This window comes from Polyodon spathula, chromosome 8 (assembly GCF_017654505.1).
Source record: "Polyodon spathula isolate WHYD16114869_AA chromosome 8, ASM1765450v1, whole genome shotgun sequence".
Classification (NCBI taxonomy): domain Eukaryota; kingdom Metazoa; phylum Chordata; class Actinopteri; order Acipenseriformes; family Polyodontidae; genus Polyodon; species Polyodon spathula.
The window spans coordinates 41,207,365-41,230,332 of NC_054541.1; the positions used below are offsets into that span (position 1 = coordinate 41,207,365).

At 37.0% G+C, this 22,968-nt stretch overlaps 1 protein-coding gene across 3 annotated transcripts in view; it reads left to right on the forward strand.

The window, feature by feature from the left end:
* immp2l (inner mitochondrial membrane peptidase subunit 2) overlaps nucleotides 1-9,751 on the forward strand; it is a 256,942-nt gene extending 247,191 nt beyond the window's left edge. For all 3 annotated transcript variants that reach the window (XM_041257969.1, XM_041257970.1, XM_041257968.1), the window contains exon 6: nucleotides 8,889-9,751. In XM_041257969.1, coding sequence (XP_041113903.1) covers nucleotides 8,889-9,032 — 144 coding nt within the window. In that variant the 3' untranslated portion in view covers nucleotides 9,033-9,751. The remainder of the gene's footprint in view (nucleotides 1-8,888) is intronic.
* Nucleotides 9,752-22,968: the final 13,217 nt, after the last annotated feature.

Here is a 22,968-nt window from a genome sequence, read left to right on the forward strand (position 1 = left end):
TTTATACAGCTTCTTCATGAGATTTGACTTTTCTCAGACTTCTAAGAATGTATTTTCTGACTAAGATTGGCCCAAGAGCCCTTAGCTATATTCCACTAAGCCCCTGCTTTTCATTGGTTACCTTGCCGATTGGTTATTCAAAAGAAAATTAATTACAATTTGACAGTAAATGGACTAGGTATGGCAAGCTTGTTGTTTTTTTTGTTGTTGTTAATAAAATAGTTTTTACTCAAATTCTGTTTTTTGTCAGTTCCAAACATACTGAAGTGAAATATTATTGGATATGTGAAATGTCTCAGGTTACAATAATGTTACCTGCAGCACTACTGGTAAAGTGATGGATAGGTTATTTGTGACACAGTATGATCTACAGTACAATTAGTACACAACAGTACACATTTGTATGGTGTTTTTTATCCAAGCATCTTTTACTATACAACAGTGGACACTCATCCTACACACAGCCACACTCCATGTGTTTTGGTAACGTACTGGGAAAGGTTGTGATTTGCCACTGCAACCCAGGAATTAAATCAGTTATTACATCTTCAGGATACAGTTCTAGTTTGCCTGCATGGGTAACACATATCAGATGACATGCATTGGGATGAGTTTTCTTTCACTGACAATGATAGATTCTGAAATACAAAAAATCATAGCCTGGCATGTAATCTAGGCTTTGCTGCAAACATTTTGTGGATGTGACTCAATAATTGCATTTTAATGCCAAATATTGTGTAGTTACAAAAGACATGATGTTTCTTTTAGATTATAAAGTTAAATATTTGCACAATTTTAAAATGTATTTATTTATTTACAATGTATCATTTGATACAATATACTGTACAATATTACTTCACTTTGGCACTGTCTTCAATCCTCGAATTGAAGCCACAGTCATATATCAGCTTTATAATAGAGACCGCTCTTGAATGAACACTGCTACCATAAACACACATTAAAGTATTGTTTTCTCCCCCTACTAAAAAAAACCACACAGTAAACAAATAAATGCACTGACTATGTACATGTAATGCCCCTGAAAAGACAGGAGCCTCAATCTAGCACATACATTAAAAACTAATTAACACACACATATGAAGCACATTGTATTTTATGGTAATACAGTTCTTATAGAAAATGCAAGATAAACTCCGTACAGTACAACAGTCCTTCTGAAGTTCTTATAGGTGTTTTTGTTGTTTTGATTTTAGTTCAATTGTAATTCCCATACTCATTCACGTACAAATAAAAACAGTGTGCTTACTATCTATGAGAAGATTTAGTTTCTGTTTCTCTTGCAGAGAAATTAGAAAAAGCAAGTTACAGTGAGAAAAAAATAACTGAGTAGGATATGTTGTAGCTTTTACAGAAATCAAACTGATATTCTGAGGTAATTCTTGGTGCAGGAAAAACATCTACGTCACCCTCTTGGATTTAACCGCCACATCAGCATTGTCCCGCCCCTTAACAACAAATACACACTCCTGATTCGCTGATACAGTACTGCCTTGACCTTCCAACTCCCACCTAATAGGCTCTCAATAACAGTCACCTATAAATGTACTGTAGTCAAAGTAGGTTAGCCACACAAGCTGCTACATACAGGTAGGCTACCGTATTACAGAAAATAAGCAACCGCGATACTTCAAAAATGTCATAAATCATGTAATAAAATATTTCAAATCGTAGTATTATTAATAAAGATCGCCCTTGTTTAAGCGCCACAGTCATTTTGATCAATTTAAAATAAATGCTGCAGTGCCAATTTGAAGTAATACAGTATATGATTTGGAGTATTGATGCTTGTCATGTTATCGTAACAAATTGGTTAGCTGAGGATGTTTTTTAGTACGGCTTGGACAGTGTTGGTCAAATCGGTGTGGTACTAACAGAGAATGAATTAGTCAATTACAGCGAAGAGGACATGAAGGAGGAAGTCCAAAACGTAACAAGTGAATCGTTGAGTTTAAAGGAATACTTTCATATCATCTAAGGTTTCATAATATTTAATTTATTACAAGGTTATTATTTTTATGTGCCTTCTCTATTGCTCCCTGTTGTGTTTGATGCGCCGATCATAATTTGCTTACGAACTTCCATCAACAACAAAAACAATAAACAACAACAAAACTTTTTCAGCCACTTCTAGAAATTGAATACCAAGATGCTGATACTGTCAATAAGTTGTGCTAAAGACTGTCACAATTTGATAGATGTTATCTAGATGCTGTATAATGTAAAAAATAAATAAATCTGAGATCATTTAGCACCAATGTGCGCATTGTTAGGCACAATGGTTAAAATGAGACCTGTGCAGTAATTTCACACAAATAGCCTTTTTATAATAATACATTATATCCAGCTATAAGGCAGTGAATGTATGCTGAAAAAAAACACATATCTAATAAAGAAAAATAAGTGCCACAGTTTTGTGACCTTAAAATGTGTCTCAGAAGGACAAATAAAGACTGAAGAGATACAAATTCAAAATGAAAAGGTATTTTAAAAGAAAAGGAATCCTACTAGGTAAGACTGACAGTGTTATTTAAAGTGTCACCAAGCTGTTGTCGATGAGAAACAAAATCCTTTATGTTCATACAGTTTCTTGTCACTGAATATCTTGTCTTCATTCAGTCACTGTCTAGAGTTGACAGTGCAAGATGTCATCAGTCTGCCTTGATCTAAAACGGGCCAATATTGGCTGTAATTGGAATGAACAAAGCACTCCAGATATAATATCCTCAAAATATAATTTATGTTCTAGGACACCAATTTATCATAACATAAAGTTATATTGGGAAATGTCTTCTATTTGTCAAATGCCAAGGCTTGGCAGACATTTCTCAAAATAGGAAGGTCACTAGTTTTGTTCTACCCTTAAAACAAAAACAAAAAAAAAAAAGATTTGTTCTGGATTAAGCATAGAGATTAGTGATAAACATGCTCTTTGGGGCAGGCAAATTACCTGTCAGGAGAGCAGGTAAATCAAATTTGCTCTGAGTTATCGGTCATGCTTTTATAGTATTAACTGGGCAATAAATAGCATTCAGCTCAGAGTATTAACTATCAAAGACAACTATCTAACAGCTTGTTTCACCTCAGTATTAATTCATAAGCATATGTCTTGAACTTGTTTCTGCTTTCTAACTGGCCTATGGAGTGGTCCAGAGCACTAATAATGCACCTGCACTACATATAATTGACATTTTAAAATCTCATTCAAATATGTATAGTTTGAAACCAGTTGGATTGTCTTAGAGAAATAGACCACATATACTTAGGTCTTATTGTTTAGTAAATATGAATTTTATGGTAAAAAAACCGAAACAAACAAAAAAAAACCTGATTGTGATTTTTATGGAGTTTTGCAATGAGAACAGATATGCATTATATAGTAAGTATTGATCATGGCCCGTTGGAAGCTCAAAGCATAACCTATTATTAGTATTACCAAATTGTGTTAATTTTCATATTTTAAAGCTTGACTTATCATATATTAGCATTAGTAACGTATTAGGTCTGGTGGACATCTTAAGCACTGTCTTCAGCACGTGTCGTGCATGCATTCACATTGAAGTTTGACCACTGTAAGGTGGACTAAATGTTATTTCTAGGGACTATATACATCTAGATATATATATATCTATATATATATATATATATATATATATATATATATATATATATAGAGAGAGAGAGAGAGAGAGAGAGAGAGAGAGAGAGAGAGAGAGAGAGAGAGAGAGAGAGAGAGAGAGAGAGAGAGAGAGAGAAATATATGTGTGTGTGTGTGTGTGTGTGTGTGTGTGTGTCTTTTTGGTACATGGATGTCTTTCCACTCTGATGAAACTAGCACAGCTTACAGCACTGGAGCTGAGTAAGATATTGACATAACTGTGATGCAGTCGTTACAGTAATAACTCTGCTACCTGTAAAACAGCCTATTCATAAACAGAATTAAGTGAAAAACAAAAAATACCACTGCCAGTATCTAATTTCTGGAGTTGTTTCTCAATTAAAATAATAGTGTGTTCAGTTATTGTTGTATTTTTGTGAATATTATCCTCTACTGTGATTTAAAATCAATACACTTTTAAAATTATAGAGCTAATGGCTACATATTGTCTGATTGCAGTAATCAGTCTTGTATTTAAATATGTCGCTGTCCATATATAAAACAGAAAGAAAAGAATAATCAGTGTTTGCAATAAAACAAATCCTTGACTTCACAATCCTTTAAATTATACAGTGATTCATTTGTTTGAAGTTTAAAACAAATGTAAATTCAGTTCTACCTATAATTTACCATCACACCTGCTTTCATCCTAATACAGTTTTTCATTTTAACCCACATAATGGTCCCACACACTTTTCAATATAGCATAAATAGCAAAGACACCAGTAATGACTGATTTAACACAACAGTACACTTTAATAAAGCACCTCAGAAGACTAATAGTGATTGATCAAAAGAGTCTTGGGACTAATGGTTGCAGGAGATTGTGGCATACTCTTAAATGGCCTCTTAAGTGGTCATTATGTACAGGCTTGACTTTATTTTATTTTGCTTTTGCATTACTCACTGATATGTCTGAAATAGCCCACAGTCAATGGTTCCATGGTTGCTAAGTTAGTGCATGAACCAAGGTTAGAGCAGCGGGTTTTGGGAGGGGGATCCCCCCCCCCAACTTGTCTGAATGGGTAAAAATGTACTTATCAATAGAATCAATTAATTTTTGGGGATGAGTATACTAGATTTGTTCTAAAAGGCCCTTTGTCATGGATGTTTTTTCATCTTAGTTTTTAGTCAAGGGATGGGAAGTATATTTAGCAGTTTACTAATTCTACCACCACATGGTCCCTGTCACACAGACATGACCACCCAGTCCCTAGGATCTGTCCGGTAAAGAAAGATAGATAGAAGATGGATGGATGGACAGACGGACGGAAGAATGTGTTAAATGTTGCTCTTGGCTGGGACCAGTGGGTGCTCGCAAGGACAGCACCATATTTAATTGTCTTTTAAGAAATATATTATGTGGAGCTGAATATCTCAAGGGTATCTGGACACAGAATCTGTCCTGTTAAGGTTCTTACTTTCTTTTTTAATATTCATCAGGAGCCTGTCTAACTGTAAATTTCAATGACTCAGGAAAGGACGCTGATGTGCATCACTGAAAACAGCTATCATTCAATGAAAATTCACCTGACATTTTGTCAGATGCAGAACATAAATAGGGCATGTCAGCCTCGGGCACATTGTTTGTCCCCCTCATGGTTGAGATTGGCTCAGACAACTCACCAACTACCCTTATCATTCAGAGTTGTAAAATTGTATAACGTAGCTTCACAGTTTACCCAGACATGGACCGGGTAATCTCAGAAAAGAAAGTAAGGAAAACATTAAAATGTTACAAAACTGAATACCAGAAAAAATTACAAATATTGCAGTTTGAGAGAAATCTGACCAGATGGTCAGTAGACTGTAGATACATATTTTAAGGAATACGTATTTGTATAATGTATTTTTATTTATTTACTTTTAAGTTACCTTCTTAGTGGGTTATGAGTTATGTTGCTCCAATATTGAATTGGAAACATTTTCCCTTGAATCCGCCTGGCATTATTTAGTCATTAGAAAACTGTTCAGTACCATCAGCCTATTAGCATCCAGCTCCAGCGGGCTTCTATCAGACAGTAGCACTGAAATAGCACTATGCACACTGAAATTTAAACTGTGAATCAAATTTAAAATCAAGCCATACAAGTGCCAGCTTTTTCATTTTGACTTGCTGTTATGAAAGCTCAGTTCACATCTACTGGAAAGCAAATACTAAACAAAGAAACAATTGGTCCGAAGTTGTTTTATTATCCACCAAAACCCACCAATCAACACTTTGCACTGATGAAAGCAACCAATCTTGTACCCGCAACTGTCCAGATAAACTATAAGCATGGTTTCGGGACTATTTTCCTAAAGCATTTCTTAGTGGAAGGGGACCCAACAAATCATTACAAATGACAAAATCTAGGTTTTAAAGTGTATAGTTAGGCTCGGGTCACATAATCCCAGTCGCTGTCAACAACCACACAGCAGAGCCATAATTGACGAGCACTATCGCTTAATTAGAGTCCTAACTTACAGGCCTCTTTTAAAATACTTCCAGATTCAAAAGAAATCTCATAATATGGTGACCTTTTAAGTCTGCTGTCTCCTCCTGGACTATAAGTGAAAAAAAATGACATGCACAGCTACATACATGTTCTTGCTTGGTACTTGCTTACCTCAAATTAAAATGTGTAATTATTATTTAAATAGTATATGTTAATAAGGAGATCTTTTGTCCTCTGGTTTGATGTTTTAGCCTCAGTAAAGTCCAGCTTCTATTGAGAGCTGTATAGTTCAACACAGTTGACGTTAGCAAGTATTTATTTTTACACTGACATTCTCAGCAATTTTTCAAAGAAGTGAGCTTTATGGGAAATGGGGACATTGTGGGTGTGGAATTCAAGACTACTGGGGATTAGAGGTGAAGGAGCTTCCTAATGGGTTTGAATGAATCAACTGGTTATTTCCTAACTCTGCGAGGCACCATTTTGCAAATGTGCAACATATTTTTCCCTCCCCTGGATGTATCACATGACATCTAATAAATAAAACAAGTATGTTTTTTTATACAGGGAAAACAGTTTGGACTCACTTTGTGTGACTGTGAGCAAGTCACTTAACCTCCTTGTGCTCTGTCCTTCGGATGAGATGTAAAACCGAGGTCCTATTGTAAGTGACTCTGCAGCAGCAATTGTGATGCATAGTTCACCCCAGTCTCTGTAAGTTGCTTTGGATAAAATAGTCTAAATGACTAAATATTAATGATAGTAACCAACTGATAAAGTTTGTAGCTGGGGAAAAAGAAAAATCAGTAAATTGCATACAAACATTGATCATGCCATGATAATTAGCCAGAATAAATTACTGTGTGGCATAGACATTCTAAACAAGTTTACATTACATGTATTACTGTAGATAAAGTCTAAGTGTTGGTATATATAAACCATGTGTTCCACCACAAACAGAACCAAGTATCCAAAAAAATTCTGAACTAAAAAAAATAAAATTGTCCTCACTTATATGTGTAACACTTTTTATACTGCATTATTTTTTCACCAATTTTTTCACCAATTTTGAAACATCCTTGGGTCTCAGTCAGATAAAAAAACCTTCTCTTTTATACACTAGAATGGCAAGCCATGCTTTGTAATTCTTAGTACAGTAATTGCATAAAGCAGATTAGTAATTGCTTACCACTATACAGTTCAGTATGTTGGCCATTGTTTTCACTGAAGTAGATATGGATCTGGGTAGCTCACCCAATCACTTATGTAACGACTAGGAACACACTTTGATTAAGATGAACTGACGTGGAAAGTTTTTTGTGGATTCAAGGATGGATTAATATTCACAAAAACTCACTTAATGGGCTGCATCAAAGCTGTTAAAATTTTTAGCGGGTCTTTGCACCTAAATCAGGTTACTTTTGTAGCTCAGATAGTTTAATCAGTGTGTGTTCAGGTCTGGATTAGGATGAATAGGCAAGTGCACTGTATACACTGTGGCACTTACTCTTCATGTGTTTGGGATAAAAATGTCACTATTAGAAGTGAGGATTGTTTCTGTGTAGACTCTCTGGCATGCTTTGTCTTGTTGTCTGAAGTATAGCTTCTCAGCACAGGAATACTAAAAGAACAGAGAAACATTTGTATCACCATAACTAAGTTTTTTTGGTTCAAACTAATGGAGGTAACATTTTGACTATATGCAGTTCTGGACTGTTGAAGCTGGGCCTCTAGGAATCTATCATGCCTGTGAACCTGCCAGTGCAGCTGCAAAAAATATGTTGAGGACGATAATAATCCTGCCAAAAATCTAAACGATTATGAAGAAATTTGAGGAAAATTTGAAAATGCAAACTATTTAGTTACTGAAACAGCTTAGCTTCTGATTTCAAACACATTCATCTAATGGTTGCCAAGTTCATGAAGTAAATGTACTTTCATGGCTCTATATGTTATCTGTGCCTAAGTGTGGCTTTAAATTTGTGTGATTTTTATTAAGTTAAACAATAGTGTAAGTAAGGTGTAAGACCTGCTCATGTCAGCTGGATTTCTGGATTTAGTAGTTTCTTCAATTAAATCATGCAGATGCCCTGGTGTTTATGTTTTCTGTTATCACATATTGCCACTGGACTGTCAATAATCACACTTCTCAAGGGACTATAAAAAAAGCAATAACTTTGTATGCCACCACTGTAATGTATATATTCTCGAGAAGAAATATTGACTTCTGTAGATACTGCAGAACAAACGTGTGCTTCTTCCTTCAAAACACCACAAAAAACATATGTTCCTTTTTTATACTGTTCTTTGATTTTTTTTTTTTTTTTTTTTTTTTTTTTTTAATCTAGATTGAAATATTTTTGGAGTTTATGCCCACCTCAAAGTAAACAATGTTACAGGGGAATATAACATTTCAAAATTGCAATATTCAATATCCTATGCTTGGGGGCATTGTAGAATCCAATGCAATCCTGGAGAAGGTTATACAGAAATAAATGAGTTACAAAACTATAAACCCCATGTGAATAATATGTGATTCAAAGAAATTCAATAAAAGGGAGCATAGGACCTAATTTACATTTTTCAGTGACATCCATAGTGTATCCCTGACACGTAGTAGATCCAAATACATATAAGCACCTCTGTTGTCAGAGTAAAATCCAGACGAGTGATCTGAAAAATGTGTCCTCCTCTAACGTAGATATTTGTTATATCTGATCTTTCATTCTGGATCTGTTGAAATCTTTGTTTTTAACCATATGCACGTGTTGCAGGTTTCTCTTGGGCTGGTTCATGCAAGAGCCTCACATATTATATGGCCTCTTAACCGCTGGCAGAAAATGGAACCTGCACTTCCTAAGGGCCGCAGACCCCTTTCAGATTGGAGTGATGGATCAACGGCTGACAACGATGATTAAAGTACTGTTATACAAAGGGCAAGAACTTCAAACTGGAGACAGAGTAACAGATTAATTCAAACCAGAGGTCATTCTAACCCAAGAATTCCAGTACTGTTGTTGTAAAGAACATTTTAATGTTTTCATTTTGCAATAGATAATTGATTTTGTTTCAGTATATAATCTTTTTTTTTTTCTTCAGCTATACCTACAGTGTATTCATCATTAAATATTATGAACAGAGAGGGATTCCTTTAGACAGTACATAATTAAATTTTTATTGTGATATCACTAATATTTTATAATGTTGATTGTATGAATTTATTTTCAAAATGCTAGTTTCCTTGGTTGGCTTTGGGTGTGTTTTTACTGAGGATGTTACATGTCCTCCTTTTACACCGTTGTTTGTACTGTAGGTATTGCTTATATGCTTTATTCTGGAATTGCATACATAGCCCTTATAATATTGCATTTAATATCCTGTAACATATTTGCTTTGATTTACTGTATGATACAAAGCTACTGTTAATACAGAAAGGTAGCAAATAGAAACAGTTGCTGGATCAAATCGTACTTGCTGCTTTTTTTGATCGGCTACGATGGTACATACAGTATGTTTATGGTTAAGGATAATGAAGTGATGTTATCAGTGTTGTGAAGGTAGAAAAAGCCAAGCTGTAAATTCATGTGCTCTTGTTTTCCCCTGGTTACAAATGTAAACAATAAAATATGCTAACACAGTACATCTCAGCATTTCTCATTTTAGGTAAGCAATAAATTACATTTTAAGAAACATGAACATACAGTAAAAAAAAAATTCAGTACAATAATGATTGTAATACATTGAATTTATTATTTTTATGATTATTAATACTAATACTACTACTACTACTACTACTACTAATAATAATAATAATAATAATAATAATAATAATAATAATAATAATAAGGTGTTCGTCTTTATATTATTGAGACCTTGGTGCTGGTTTGAATGCAGCTTGTCAGAAATGTAATGAGTGAGATGCTCCTGAACCAAGCCCAACAGTGGATAGTTGTCTAAATTACAACCCCCAGCAATTCTGCACAATTTAACATTCTCTGCTTGAGAATACTTGCAAATCTATGACAGGAAGCATCATGGCTGTATTACTTCATCTTCTAGTTTTTGTTTTGTTTTGTTTTGTTTTTTTAATGGCAGGTTATGCAAGTATACAGGTTTACTTAAAGTTTTCGTAAAAAATTTTTGACATTGGTGTGCAACCTTTGTTGCAAAAGAGACACCATCTGCTTTTTGCCTTGCCAGCTGACAAATTACCTGCACAAACAAATTACCTGTACTGTGCGGTGTCTACGGTGTGCGGTCACTGATTCAATAGAGTTACCTGAAGGGCTGTGGCTCGTGGGCAAGGCCAGACTAGAGCGAACAACTCCACTGCAGAGGGAATCATTGGCTTTTTTAATGTCTTACCTTACTATGTCAAAAGGGGAAAGGAACAATGAGGGCAGTTGTGTGGACCTCACATTGGATCAGTCTACCTGTGTTTACATTTTTTTCTGAGGGATAAATATTACTATTGCACAGTTGGTACTGTATGACTGCTGTACATATCACTCCCAGTTAAAGTAATGGGAAAACAAATCGTACTAGGCAAATGTAGTTGGTAACATTTTAAATAGGGTTCACAATCTTTGTACTCTTAAAAGCACAACTTCAATCCAGAAAGTACCATAGTGTTGTTCTCAGTTATTTCTGGACAGGTTGTGTGTTACACAAGTATATTTTCCATAAGCATATATCCATAATATATTTTTTAAATAAGCTTGAAAATGAACATTTACTTATTTTGGTTCTAAATATGGAATTTAGTACTGCTTAACAGCAGGTTGTGTAACTGTATTGAAAATGCAGCTTAGCAGAATGACTGTATATACCTTGAGACACTTGAGAAATACCAGATACTCCAAGTTGACTAATAATACCTTTTATTAAGGCACCAACAGAAATTACACTGAAGTGTTACACTATATCATGGTAGTGTGTATAGTCTGCATATAATATGGTTGAATCAGGCATTTTTTGTATTACCACCAGTAATCAGACCTAGGGTCCGGTGTCATGTATGAGCTTGTGACAAAGTGCCCGCCCCTGTGTATATTATCTGTTATGTGTTGCGTGTGGTGTGTTTAAATGTTGGTGTATAGACATTGGTACACGGGATATAAACGGGTCTGTGTAACACGAGTGTTCAAAACGTATATGTGTATTTAGGCACGAGGATTGCACAGCACTTCACGTGCAAGTAAAATGTAATACTATGTGAGCACGGGGAATTGCACTTTATTAATTCACGTGCTGGGATTCAAGTGAATAATTAATAGGTAATTGAATCCCAGCACAATAGTATATATAGATGCACGTTCACATATTCGCGGTTGGGTGTTCGGTGAGTGGAGAACGGGATTGGAGACGGAGGAAATAATATAATAATAATAATAATAATAATAATAATAATAATAATAATAATAACAACAACAATAATAATAACAACAACAACAACGTAAAGTATCTGCTCACCGTGTTTGTCTATCTAGTCCGTTTTGTTTGTCATTTTGTTTTGGCGTAGAGTGCCGTGTCCTGTGTTTTCTGTTTGTTTAAACCTTTTATTTTGTAATAAACCGGCGCCAACAGGCGTCTTCATCATTTCATTTCATCCCGTCTGTTGTATATTTCATTCCTCTTCCTGGTTCTGACACCGCCCACTTCGGCCGTCTGTGCGACAGAGCTGTACGATGTGGTGCACCAGATTAAGTATTTAAGATGATCACTGGGGCCTGGCTACACTTAATTGCGTTAACATTATTATTGCAAATCCCCTTGTATTTTATATGTCAATTTGAAAAATGTAGATATTTAAAAGTTAATATTACAGAAAAGTAATGGTTTATGTGACTTCCTAGTATGAAATCACTTCCTGTGCTGTACCTCAACCTCACCCTAATGATCTAGCTCTATCAGGCCATGTGACTTACTGCACAGGATGTAATTAGCTACCAGAAATAAACTGTTTTTAGCTACAAATGAGTGCTGTATATCCCCAGTTGAATTAATAAAGTATCAAAACATCTTCATCTCAAGAAAAATGGGATTAGCAATAATGCTGCTTCTGCTAAATAGGTTTTCGATCCCTGGTCAGAGCTCCTTTAAGATTCAGATGTGCAGGATGCATTCTGTGCATATCTACAGTATGTGTGTGGCCCTTGTATAAATGAAGTCTTTCATACAGCATCGCATGATCTTATAGACCTTTGTCAAAGCTCCCTTTGATAAAATCCATATTTCCTCTTTCATATTGTAATGAATGTCATCCTGTCAGCTGCTGAGTCAATAATACTGGCATCATAATAAGACCAGTACTTACCTCGCGATTACAGAGCTTGTTTAAGTTTGTCTTTGTTTGTATAAGCTCAAGCATAGCTAGTACGTAGATTTTCCCTGGTGCCTACCAATTTGACTATATATCCAGTTTTAGACTTATGCATTTATGCAATAACGCAACAGTTTTAGTCGTGGAAGTATTACATTACTGTTTTTTATTTCCCTTTCTCTTGCTAGTAACCTGGCTGCATTTCTATTTATTTGGCCTGTAGCCACTACATGACCTCCTGATTGCCCTGATTTAATTCTTGCCATGTGTCGATTTATTTTTATATACAACTCCATTTTTGTTATTTATCATGTTCATCTTAATACTTGCTGTAGAGAATCAAGTGAATATTTAATATGGTGCAAGTTTTATCCTCAGGACCTCTGAGAATATCACATTCATTTTTCCCTTCAGGGGGTCCTTTTTAGTCATTTGTAGTTGTTGTTTTCAGCCTGTTATTTTACCAGTTCTGAGCATGTCCTGACATATCATTTGCATTCCCATCGCTGTCATGCACTGAAAGTCTTTTGGTGGTTGCGTGGGGGTCCGGGTTCTCCTCGTGATTTGTCTGCACATACTGCAGACTATCCATGTTCATATAATTATCTACCCAGCCTAGCCCATTTAATATGCAACAGTGGCATTCCCAATTTTACAGCTGCTGTTATTTAAATAAATGTATGTGGGGGGATGAAGTTTCCAATCAATTAAGAATGTGGCCTGATGCTTTGATAAAAAAAAAAAGTTTGTCTGTTATTTATTTAAATTTTAAAGCAAATTTGATGTTGTTTTTTTGTTACCATTATTTTCATGATGACAACAAAATAATAAAATAATAATAATAAAAAGCTTGCTCAAAGGGTACATAAGGACCTTTTTATTTTATCGTGTTACATGTTCCAATGTGTTGCTACAACTGTTTATGTAAGGTGTGTGTATTTTTTGTTTACATTTTGACGACACTTGAAAAATTTTAAATTACATTCCCTGCCTCAAGATGGCTTCACATGTACTTGCATGGACCTCTCAGAACTACACTTCCCATCATCCTCCTTTGCACATATGTAACTGAGATGGATTTACCTGTGAGCAATAGGATGATGGGAAATGTAGTTCTGAACGGTCCATGCGGGTACATGGGAAGCCATCTTGAGGCAGGGAATGCAATTTAAAAGTTTCAAAAAAGTGGTCAAAATATAAAACAAAAAATACAAAAAAACAATACATACACCTTACGTAAACAGTTATAGCAACACATGGGAACATGTAACACAATAAAATAAAAAGGTCCTTATGTACCCTTTAATATCTCAATATAAAATCTTTGTTGTACATTTTTTTTATATATATTAAGAAATGTATTTTTCTTTTTTTGTTCAGAATAATTTGCTTTAAAAGAAAAAATAAATAAATCATGTTCAATAGCCCATGAGGTAATGTCAGGCCCATCTTATAAACATCCTTTCTACTCTGGTATACGATTAATGTACGGATGTATCATTGTAATTAAACAAAGTAACATGTGTCATACCTCAACACACAGATTGAACTATATGTATTACAAGAACACAAGGCTAAGGAGAATTATGCATGTGTATATTTGTACACGTAACATTAACCCAAATGCTTCCGAGCACTATGGACAATCAATCATAGATGTGATCTACTTCTGAAAATACCAATGTGCAATTAATTATTTGCACCAGGACAACCCAAATGCAGTTTGCAATGACTGAGGAAATTAAAGATGTTTTTTTTTTTTTTTTTTTTTTTTTTTTCTACAGTATGTGTTAAAGTGCATTGTCAGCTGTCAACATTCTGCAGGTCAGATTGCATTGAACAAAGTTGGGGCAGAAATCTGTTTGTCTGAAGAAGCCATTGTTTTTGAGGCAACTCCTCTTGAAATTTGTTCCATTTAAAATACAAAAGCACTTGCCAGTCTACAGATGGCTCAAAGGATTGCTTGTTATGAATGTCGGGGGGGAGGGGGGTTGCATAACAAACTTCTGGATATTTTGGGGAGTCTCGCAGGTACTTGCTTCTTTCAGCCTTCACATCATGATTGTATGTATTGTAACCTATTCACAGTTTGCAGACAGAGTTTTGCTGTGAGGCATTTGAGAGGCTATTAAGATAACACCTTTGTACACCCAGACCCACAAGGCTAGTATTGAAGTTCAAACCTTTTACCCTGTGCATAGGATACATTAGGTGTTAAGAGAAAACCAGGTGCCAGTCTGTATAGATAATTTAGAGACCACCAACCTGAAGCGGGGCCTCAGGAAAAGTTAAACGTATTTGACAGATACGCTAAAAGCCGAGAAAGATACATTTCTGAGCCAGGCTTTCCTCATCTGTAAAGATCTATTACAATTTGTCTCACAAGCAAAACCTGACAGGAGCACATCTGCTGCTAATATCAAGTTCTGCCTCATTGGAACGGTTCAAGCACATCTCATCGAAATTACCACAGAGCAGTTCAAGACTCTCCTTGGTTTTAAACATCTTACTTTAACATCTGCCTGTGGTCTTTATTGACTTGTAAACTACTGTATATACCTGCTTGCCAAAAACCTAAACAGCTTGGATCAGGAAGCAATGATCAATTCTCTGTCCTGAGTTTACCCTGTTGACCAACAAAATTCTAATGGAAATTAGAATTAAATATTTTTTACTTGACATTTACTGTCCCAATAAAGTTTTGAATAATTAATTTACTGGACTGGCAAACACAAAATAGAATATCAACTGACAGTTCAATTCAAAGTTCTGAGGTAGGCAACCTAATATATTTGCAATCAATATAATGATTTTGAGTGTTTAGATTTTTTTATTGTAGAATTCTAAGCTTTTTTATTGATGTTTTTGTCTATGTACTAATAGAAGAATCAGACAAACAGATTTCTTCCAAAATTATTCAAGTGTCATGAATCTTCACATATGCCTCCCAAATACCATAGAAAAAAAACCCAACACATTTAGACAGGCCTATCAGCTGTACAGTCACAACAATCAAAGTTTTGAAAGAAAGGAGTGGATGTCAGCGAGCTACTGACCTCTGGAGGACAAAGGCCAGCCCTACAGGTGTCAGCTCTGAGCTCACTAGAATCTTAGCCAGCAGGGTTTGCTGTAGAGCAATGAGGAGAAACAGTCCCTGCTGATTTTTACCTCCGTAACCCATGGGAGCGCTTGAGCCAATGCAATGCTCCCTTTGGGATCTTCAGTGAGGACCGGCCTATTTCACATAGCAAGGAACAAACCTGAGGTGCATGACTCACCCTGCACACCAAGCAACTATGCTTCTACCAGGTGAGCCACTTGAGGACCCCAGAAGCAGTATTTTAAATGAGTTTATTTGTAGCAGATCATAGAATTTTAGTACTTGTGTTAAGTTACTGTACATGTATGTGATGAGGTGGCAGGCGGTGGTCAGCCAGAGATTAATTTACCCCTTCTAGAATGTTGCTAGCCAAGAATGAGTGTGCTCCATCAAACCACACAGTTGCATAACCATCAAATAAACCACAATTGCACATGTTGCTGCATTGTAACTAAGAATTATATGTAGAATTACTGTGTTACTACAGTGTTATTAGAGACAATCAGTATAAAGTAAAACTCTAAATCAGCCATTTGGCACCATCGGCTTGGACACCGTTGCTTGTTGTGGGGTGGAGTATAAATTACACATGCAAATGTGTACCATGTGACATCTTCCTTTTTATTCTTAACTTCAAATGGTTAACATTAAAGTTATATCTTCCACATAAGTAATCACTTTACCAGTGAGCACGAGGATGATGGGAAATGTAGTTCTGAGAGGTCCATGTGGGTACATTTGAAGCCATTTTGGGGCAGGGAATGTAAAATGTTTAAAAAAGGGGTCAAATGCAAAAAAATTAAAAAATAAATAAATAAACAATACACACACCTTACTCAAACAGCTGCAGCAACACTTGGGAACATGTAACACAATAAAATAAAAAAAGGTCCTTATGTACCTTGTGACAGAAATATAATGAATCTTTGTTGTAAATCTTCCTCCTGACCTGTGTGGGCCCTAAGCAGTGAAAGTAGAGTCATTTGGACGGGCTGGCCTCGTTTACAAAGGGGTCAAGCGTGACAACATAAAAGGGGCCGGAGAATCTCAATCTCCTCCTTCGCTTGGTTTTTGATAAAGAACCGGGAAGACTGTGAGAGACCCAATGAAAGCTGAAAAAGAGTAGTCATGAGTGTTTTTTTGTTTGTCGCTGTTAGTAATTGTCTTTGTGAACCACCAGATGGCTTATATGGAGTACACGGCTTACACATGGTATCTGGAGCTGTCGCCTTGGGCCAGCACAAAGCTGGAACAACACTTCAGCACAGTCACAAAATAAATTGCTTTCACCCCCCACAAGCACTACTGCTCGCCCCCAGACTGGTGACCGTGTCCAGTATTATTGTGGGGTGGATAACCTGTGTTTATTATTTGAGCTGCAATCCCTTGTCTTTTCTACCTCCATGCATTATACATTGGTTTGTATTGCCAGAGTTTATTGTTTGGTTGCCAGACTGGAAGTTACAAATAAAAAGACCCCTTTTCCAAACGGACTAGTTTCCTGTCTGTGTTTGTTCTTGCGCTGCATCACCTCTGCACCTGTTTTCAATCAGCTGCCACTTTTCCACAACCCTTTAATGTACTGATATACTAAGGGCAAGGCTACAGTAACCCATGTGTTTTATTGTTTACAATGGTTTACACCAAATAAGTGGTTGTAGCTAACAAAATACTATTCATGTAACCTAGCGTGCCCTCCATTTACAAAAAAGCTCTCAAGTGCAGTTTCAAAAGATACTGCAAGCATTTTTTTTAACAAAACATCTGATACTACACAAGCTAAAATAATGTTTTCTGTTTGTTTGCTTTGTATTTGTATTCCAGGAAATCTGTTAGACCCTGGGATCCTTGATGAGACTCTGGGATCAATAAGCTACTAACATCCAAATGAGCAAGATGGGCCAAATGGCCTCCTCTCGTTTGTAAACTTTCTTATGTTCTTATTTCACTTCAGCAGTTCCCTTTCAATTTGAAGACAATCAGCAACATACTTATGGTATACTCTTGCCTATTGGTACTGAGCTCTTTATATCAGAGCTGCCGATAGGCCCCTTCCTGGGGGGACATCCTCAGTCCCACCTACCGAGGGATCAAAACAGTCAACCCACGGAAGCTATTCCTCTTTTTGCCTCTCAAGATTGTAAGGTAAGACTTTCTGCGTTGATACTGAGCGTATACTAAAATAACTTTTTCGGGTTGACTGCAGTTCCCCTGCATTCGTGCTGAAAGCCCACTTGCCGCTTTCGTGGACTGCTTGTGCAGTAATGATTTAAAGGAGTGAGTGTGTGTATTTTCAGCCTACACTCTGGGGCTAAGCTCTGCTGTAACCCTGCCGTTGAACGTTTCCTCCAGCTGCTTACATGCAGTTGGGCAAAAATTTTAAAATAAAAAAAAAAACAACAGCTAGTCAGCCATGTTTTTCCTCCCTAGGGGCTGCGTTGTTACCTGCCCCACTGTAGAGTAGACCTTGCTGGCTGCCTCGACCTGCCCACGCCGCTGTGTCAGGGTCTGGGCAGGCACCGCTGCTTTAGCTGCCCCCCAGTGCTTTGCTACCTGGGTGCATGCTCAGCCCTTGGTACGTAGGCCACACCCTGCTGTGAAGTTGACTCCGTTGGATTGTCTAGGCCCGGCCTCTCGGTGCACAAAAAATCTAAAAATTCAGTTCGCCTGCATTGCTGTGCTGTCTGTTCTCATTACCCTCACAGCATATTGTTGTGTGTGGGTGTATGTATTTTATCTTTACTACCTTGGAGTTTGACAAAAATTTATATAAAAAAAATAAAAATAAAAATACAAGCGTGATTCCTCCACCAGGACCCAGCTCTGTTGTATCCTGCTGTTGAGTTGATCCGCTGGCTTGTTAAAATAAAAATAAAAAAATCAGTTACTCACATTGCCGTGGTGACTGCTATTTTACCCTTGCAGCTTTACTGTTGTGTGTGTGTGTATGTGTTTTTCTTTACTGCCTTGCTGTCCATCTCCCGGTAATGGTGAACTGGGAGGCAGACCTCCTCTCCAGGGAGGGTCCTCAACCATCAGAATAGCGACTTCACCCTCAGGTGGTGCAGCGCATTTGGGAACTGCAGAAGTCCACTAGCCGTCAATGCCCTAGCCCATGATGTGGAAGTATTTTCAAAATTGGTGCATGATCAGAGGACATGACCTCAATTATTGCCCTGTAGCAACTATTTAGCAGTTTCTGCAAGATCTGTTATAGGCGGGTTGATCCACCTCTATGTTGAAAGTGTACCTTGCAGCCTTATTTGCATGCCATATCCCCACTGACTCAATCTCCCAGGCACTGATATATTAATGACCCATTTTTTGAAGGGTGCTCGGCGGTTATGCCCTCCAAGGAGGGTCATTCTCCCCAAAGGGAGAATATTGTACTGGCTCTGTTTCAGCATACACTCCACAGACTTGAAGTATCTGTTTGTGAAGACAGCCTTCCTCTTGGCTATCACCTCCGCAAAGTGAGTCAGTGAGCTGCAGACGCTGTCGGTACACAGCTCCTGTATGCGTATTTGGGAAGATGGCAGCAGGGTGTCACTACATACAAACCCAGCTTTCCTCCCTATGGTGATCACAGCCTTCCACATGAATCAGTCTGTGGAACTTAATTTTCTTTGGAGGAGGATAGGAGATTGAACTTCCTCTGCCCAGTGCAGGTATTGAGGTGTTACGTGGATAGTACAAGAGTTCTGCGTCATTCTGACCAGCTCTGTCATGATATACAGTACAGACTCTAGGACAACCCACCTCAAAGCAGCGACTGTCTCACTGGATTGCGGACACAGTCTTGATTGCGTAGTGCCAGCTTGCCCCCTCCAGGAAGGGTAGCCGCACATTCTGCCAGAGGGTTGGCCACATATTGGGCACTCTTCACAGGGACCTCGCTGTCCGATATCTGTACCATGGCTAACTGGGCTATGCCACATACTATCTCTAGGTTATTTTGCCTTAATGTGATAGATCCTTCCTTGCCTTCATTAGGCACGAAGGTCCTTGAGGTTGCACTCTTGAAGCGCTAACCTTGGGTTATGCGGTTCTGACGCATTCCTCGTATGTTGCCTCTCTGTCTCCCTCGCCACTGCTCTGGTACACATGTTGTGGGTCATCTTCTCTTTCAGGGAACTAGGGTTACGGTAAGTAACCAAACGTTTCTTACTGGCTGTGAAAGAATGTTAATTATAAGTGGCAGCAGCTGGTTAGTTACTCTCCAGGTGAAATTACCATGAAACTTCAAGACGATCAGAAGCAAGGCCTGCTAACAGAGATTTGTTTAGCCTAGTGTAGTACCAGGTATTATGTTGTAAAATTAAAATACATTTGTTAAGAATTGGTAAGAGTTTCACCTTTTCCAAATGACTGCAAAATTAACTTGTTCTCCTTAGCTTTTTCTTTTGCTGCAGTATTTCTGGGAATTTCATCTCCAGCATCTAACCTCAGTTGACCTCTAGTCATGGCTAGGGGTCATGCTTCATTAGAGGGTGACTCCCTTCAGGCCACAGAATGAGATTGTGGTCTTTACTTTTTTGTAATTCAATACATTTGACAGGTACCAAATCAAGCTGTGGCCTTGAATATTGAATATGAAGAGATATAGGACCCAATCTGCTATAGATCACCAAGGTCAGTGCTTACTTTTTTCTGTTTGGATTTGTGAAGTGTAGCTGAAAAGGATTTATTGTTTCCAACAGAAAAAAAATGAAAGGGGCACAGGAAAAATTCATACTGTACAAATAATTCTAAACAAAACACTATAAAAACGCTCAAATAAAAGGTTGCCATGATATGGCGAAGGGCTGCTGTGACTCTCAGGGAGGTGCTGCTGACACACTCCTCAGCTATATGTTTAAATGGGATTTAAAAATCCCTAAACTAATCTCTGCTTCTTTCTAGTAGATTAGTAGATAATTCATGATAACGGATCCTCACATTTTAGTTTTTAGGTAGCGCAGACTAGTTTTGTCCTGGCTCTCAGCAAGGGGATGTGTCAGTTGCTCCCTTTGATAGCGAGATGTTCTGCCAGAACACGCCCACCAGCCAGTCAAGGAACCTGTAAACAAAACACAGAGGCCAGTGCATCACAGGCAGAGCGTCTATGGAAGGCCGTCTGGGTCAAACACGCATACCTAGTACACGTATTGTTTTGGACCAATCAGAATACTACGTGTTTTAAATAAATGTAAATGAACTACACATTTTCTACATAGGAGCTGGTCATTTTACAAAAGTATCTATGTAGGGGCTGGTGTTTTTTCAGTCATGTAGCGGAATTACATGAGTAGCCAATCACCTTTGGGATAACATTTTTTTAATTTGAGACATGAAATACGCTTTAAAAAAATCAAGAATAAAATTACAAATCATGGCGGTGAGAGATTTTCTTCTAGAGTGCTGCCGACTTCTTGAGACAGACCATGTTGACCATGGCACAGTTCAGTTTGTATTAACAATGTACACATATTTTTTTTTTTTTTCTAATTATATTTATTTCAGTTTTACACAAAAATATTGAGTTAGCTAATATTGTATTCAATGTCGATTACATATTAGTTGCCAATGAATTAAAGCGATTTCTAAGTCTCTGAAACTGCCACTTGATGCTCATCTCCGAGGGTCTGGGTCTATCCATCTCCACTAGACTAGACATGTGCAAACCAGTTCCTTTGAAACCATGTACCTGGTTCCTGCTTTAGAACCGACGAACTGGATACAAATATCAAGGATCCGGTTCCAGTGAGTAATACTATCTTTTTTATAAAACTGGTTATTAAAAACACAAACCATTAAAATTATCAAAGACTTTGTAGCAATAGCTCCATGAATGCAGGATAGGTAATTTGCTGCCTGAGTATCAGAATACCTGGCCAGGTTAATTTAATTCTCTGTTCAATTGCTAAATAAATAATTTTGTTCTCATTTTTAAAGTGGGCCTTTCAGATTCCATAAGGTAAAATTAGGTGAAGCTATTTCAATTTACTGTTAACTTTTGGTAGGGGTTTATCTCTGCACTGGACTTTCTCTCTTGTTTTAACTGAGGATCTTTTCTTTAATTGCCTCATGGACATTCTATTTAGATTCAGGTGTTTTACTTAATTGCCTTCGCAAAGGTCTTATTGGGCTTGATGTATCATTAGGTCTAAGTATCTTAATTGGTGGCTCTTAAATAGGACTATTACTGCCTGGTGGGGAGGTTGGTTCCTTTTTTTGCTGGGGTGATTCTTTTTTGGGTGTGGTTTGTTGTGGATGCAGAGTGTTTGAAGAGGGAGGTTGCTGGTCTGTAAAGCAGAAATCAGGAAGCAATAATCTTTTGGTTGTTAGAAACAGTATTTTCTCTAATCTGCCATTTTTCCACTTTAAATTAACCAGTTATCTAATCTCCTGCCAAACTGAAACTATCCACATCATTCAAATTGTTTATATGGATCCTAAGAACAACAACAGTGACTAATCCAGTTATCATCATCATCATCACTTTTTGTCTTCTTACCTGGTTGGAAAATTCAAACTCTACAGGACCAAGGAAGAACTGGGTGAGATCCTCTAATGGGGAGGAATCTCATTTTATTTTCTGCTGGATTATCTTGGCTGTTCCGACTATTTTGGAATATTATCCTTTTTGTTTATTTATTGGGGATTAACGAGCACCCAGCACAGAAGTTTCATTTTTGTTTTGTGTTTCAACTTTTCTGTTTCAACTACATTCGCAATATGGATTGGATAATATTTTGGGACTTTTAAAGTATTGGTGGTTGTTTCGTGGACATTTTTTTTTTTCTTTTTATAAGGACTGCCTGATGGACTGTGGTAAACATTTTGAATGGTTCAAATGTCATCTGTTTAAAACTCATGTACTCCAAATGTTTGATACATCTGTCTCAAGTATAATATTCCACACATATTCAATAACATCTGCTATTTGAACTCTTATCTTCTGGTTTAATTGTCTTCCTATGTTCTATTTGTTGTAAACAATCCTGACTTACCCTGCAATTTTTCTTGGTTCTGTTGCTCAATCCTACTGCTTTGGAGACTTATATTGTTCAGGGTAGTTTATTTGTATTTCTGTCAAAAAATACTAGCTATTGGATGTTGCTTAAGGATTGGGTTTGCTACAACTTTTAATTTCTCAAAAATAAATGTGATAACTGTAACTAACATGTTTATACCTTGTTAGGCTATATATTTGCATTTTGTTGTCCTTGTTTGACTGATTGATCGTGACTGAAGTTTAGTTTGACTTATTTTTTGCTATGTGATTGTTATGGTCTTTTTAATGGTTTTTATGCTGATGTAGAAATAGTGCTTGTTTATGTGTATATAAGATGCCCCCTTCCTTCTGCTCACATATTGACATAAGGACATGTTTTTCTAAATAGTTTGGGAACTGGACTCAAAATACCCGGTTCGGACCCAATTCCAAAAA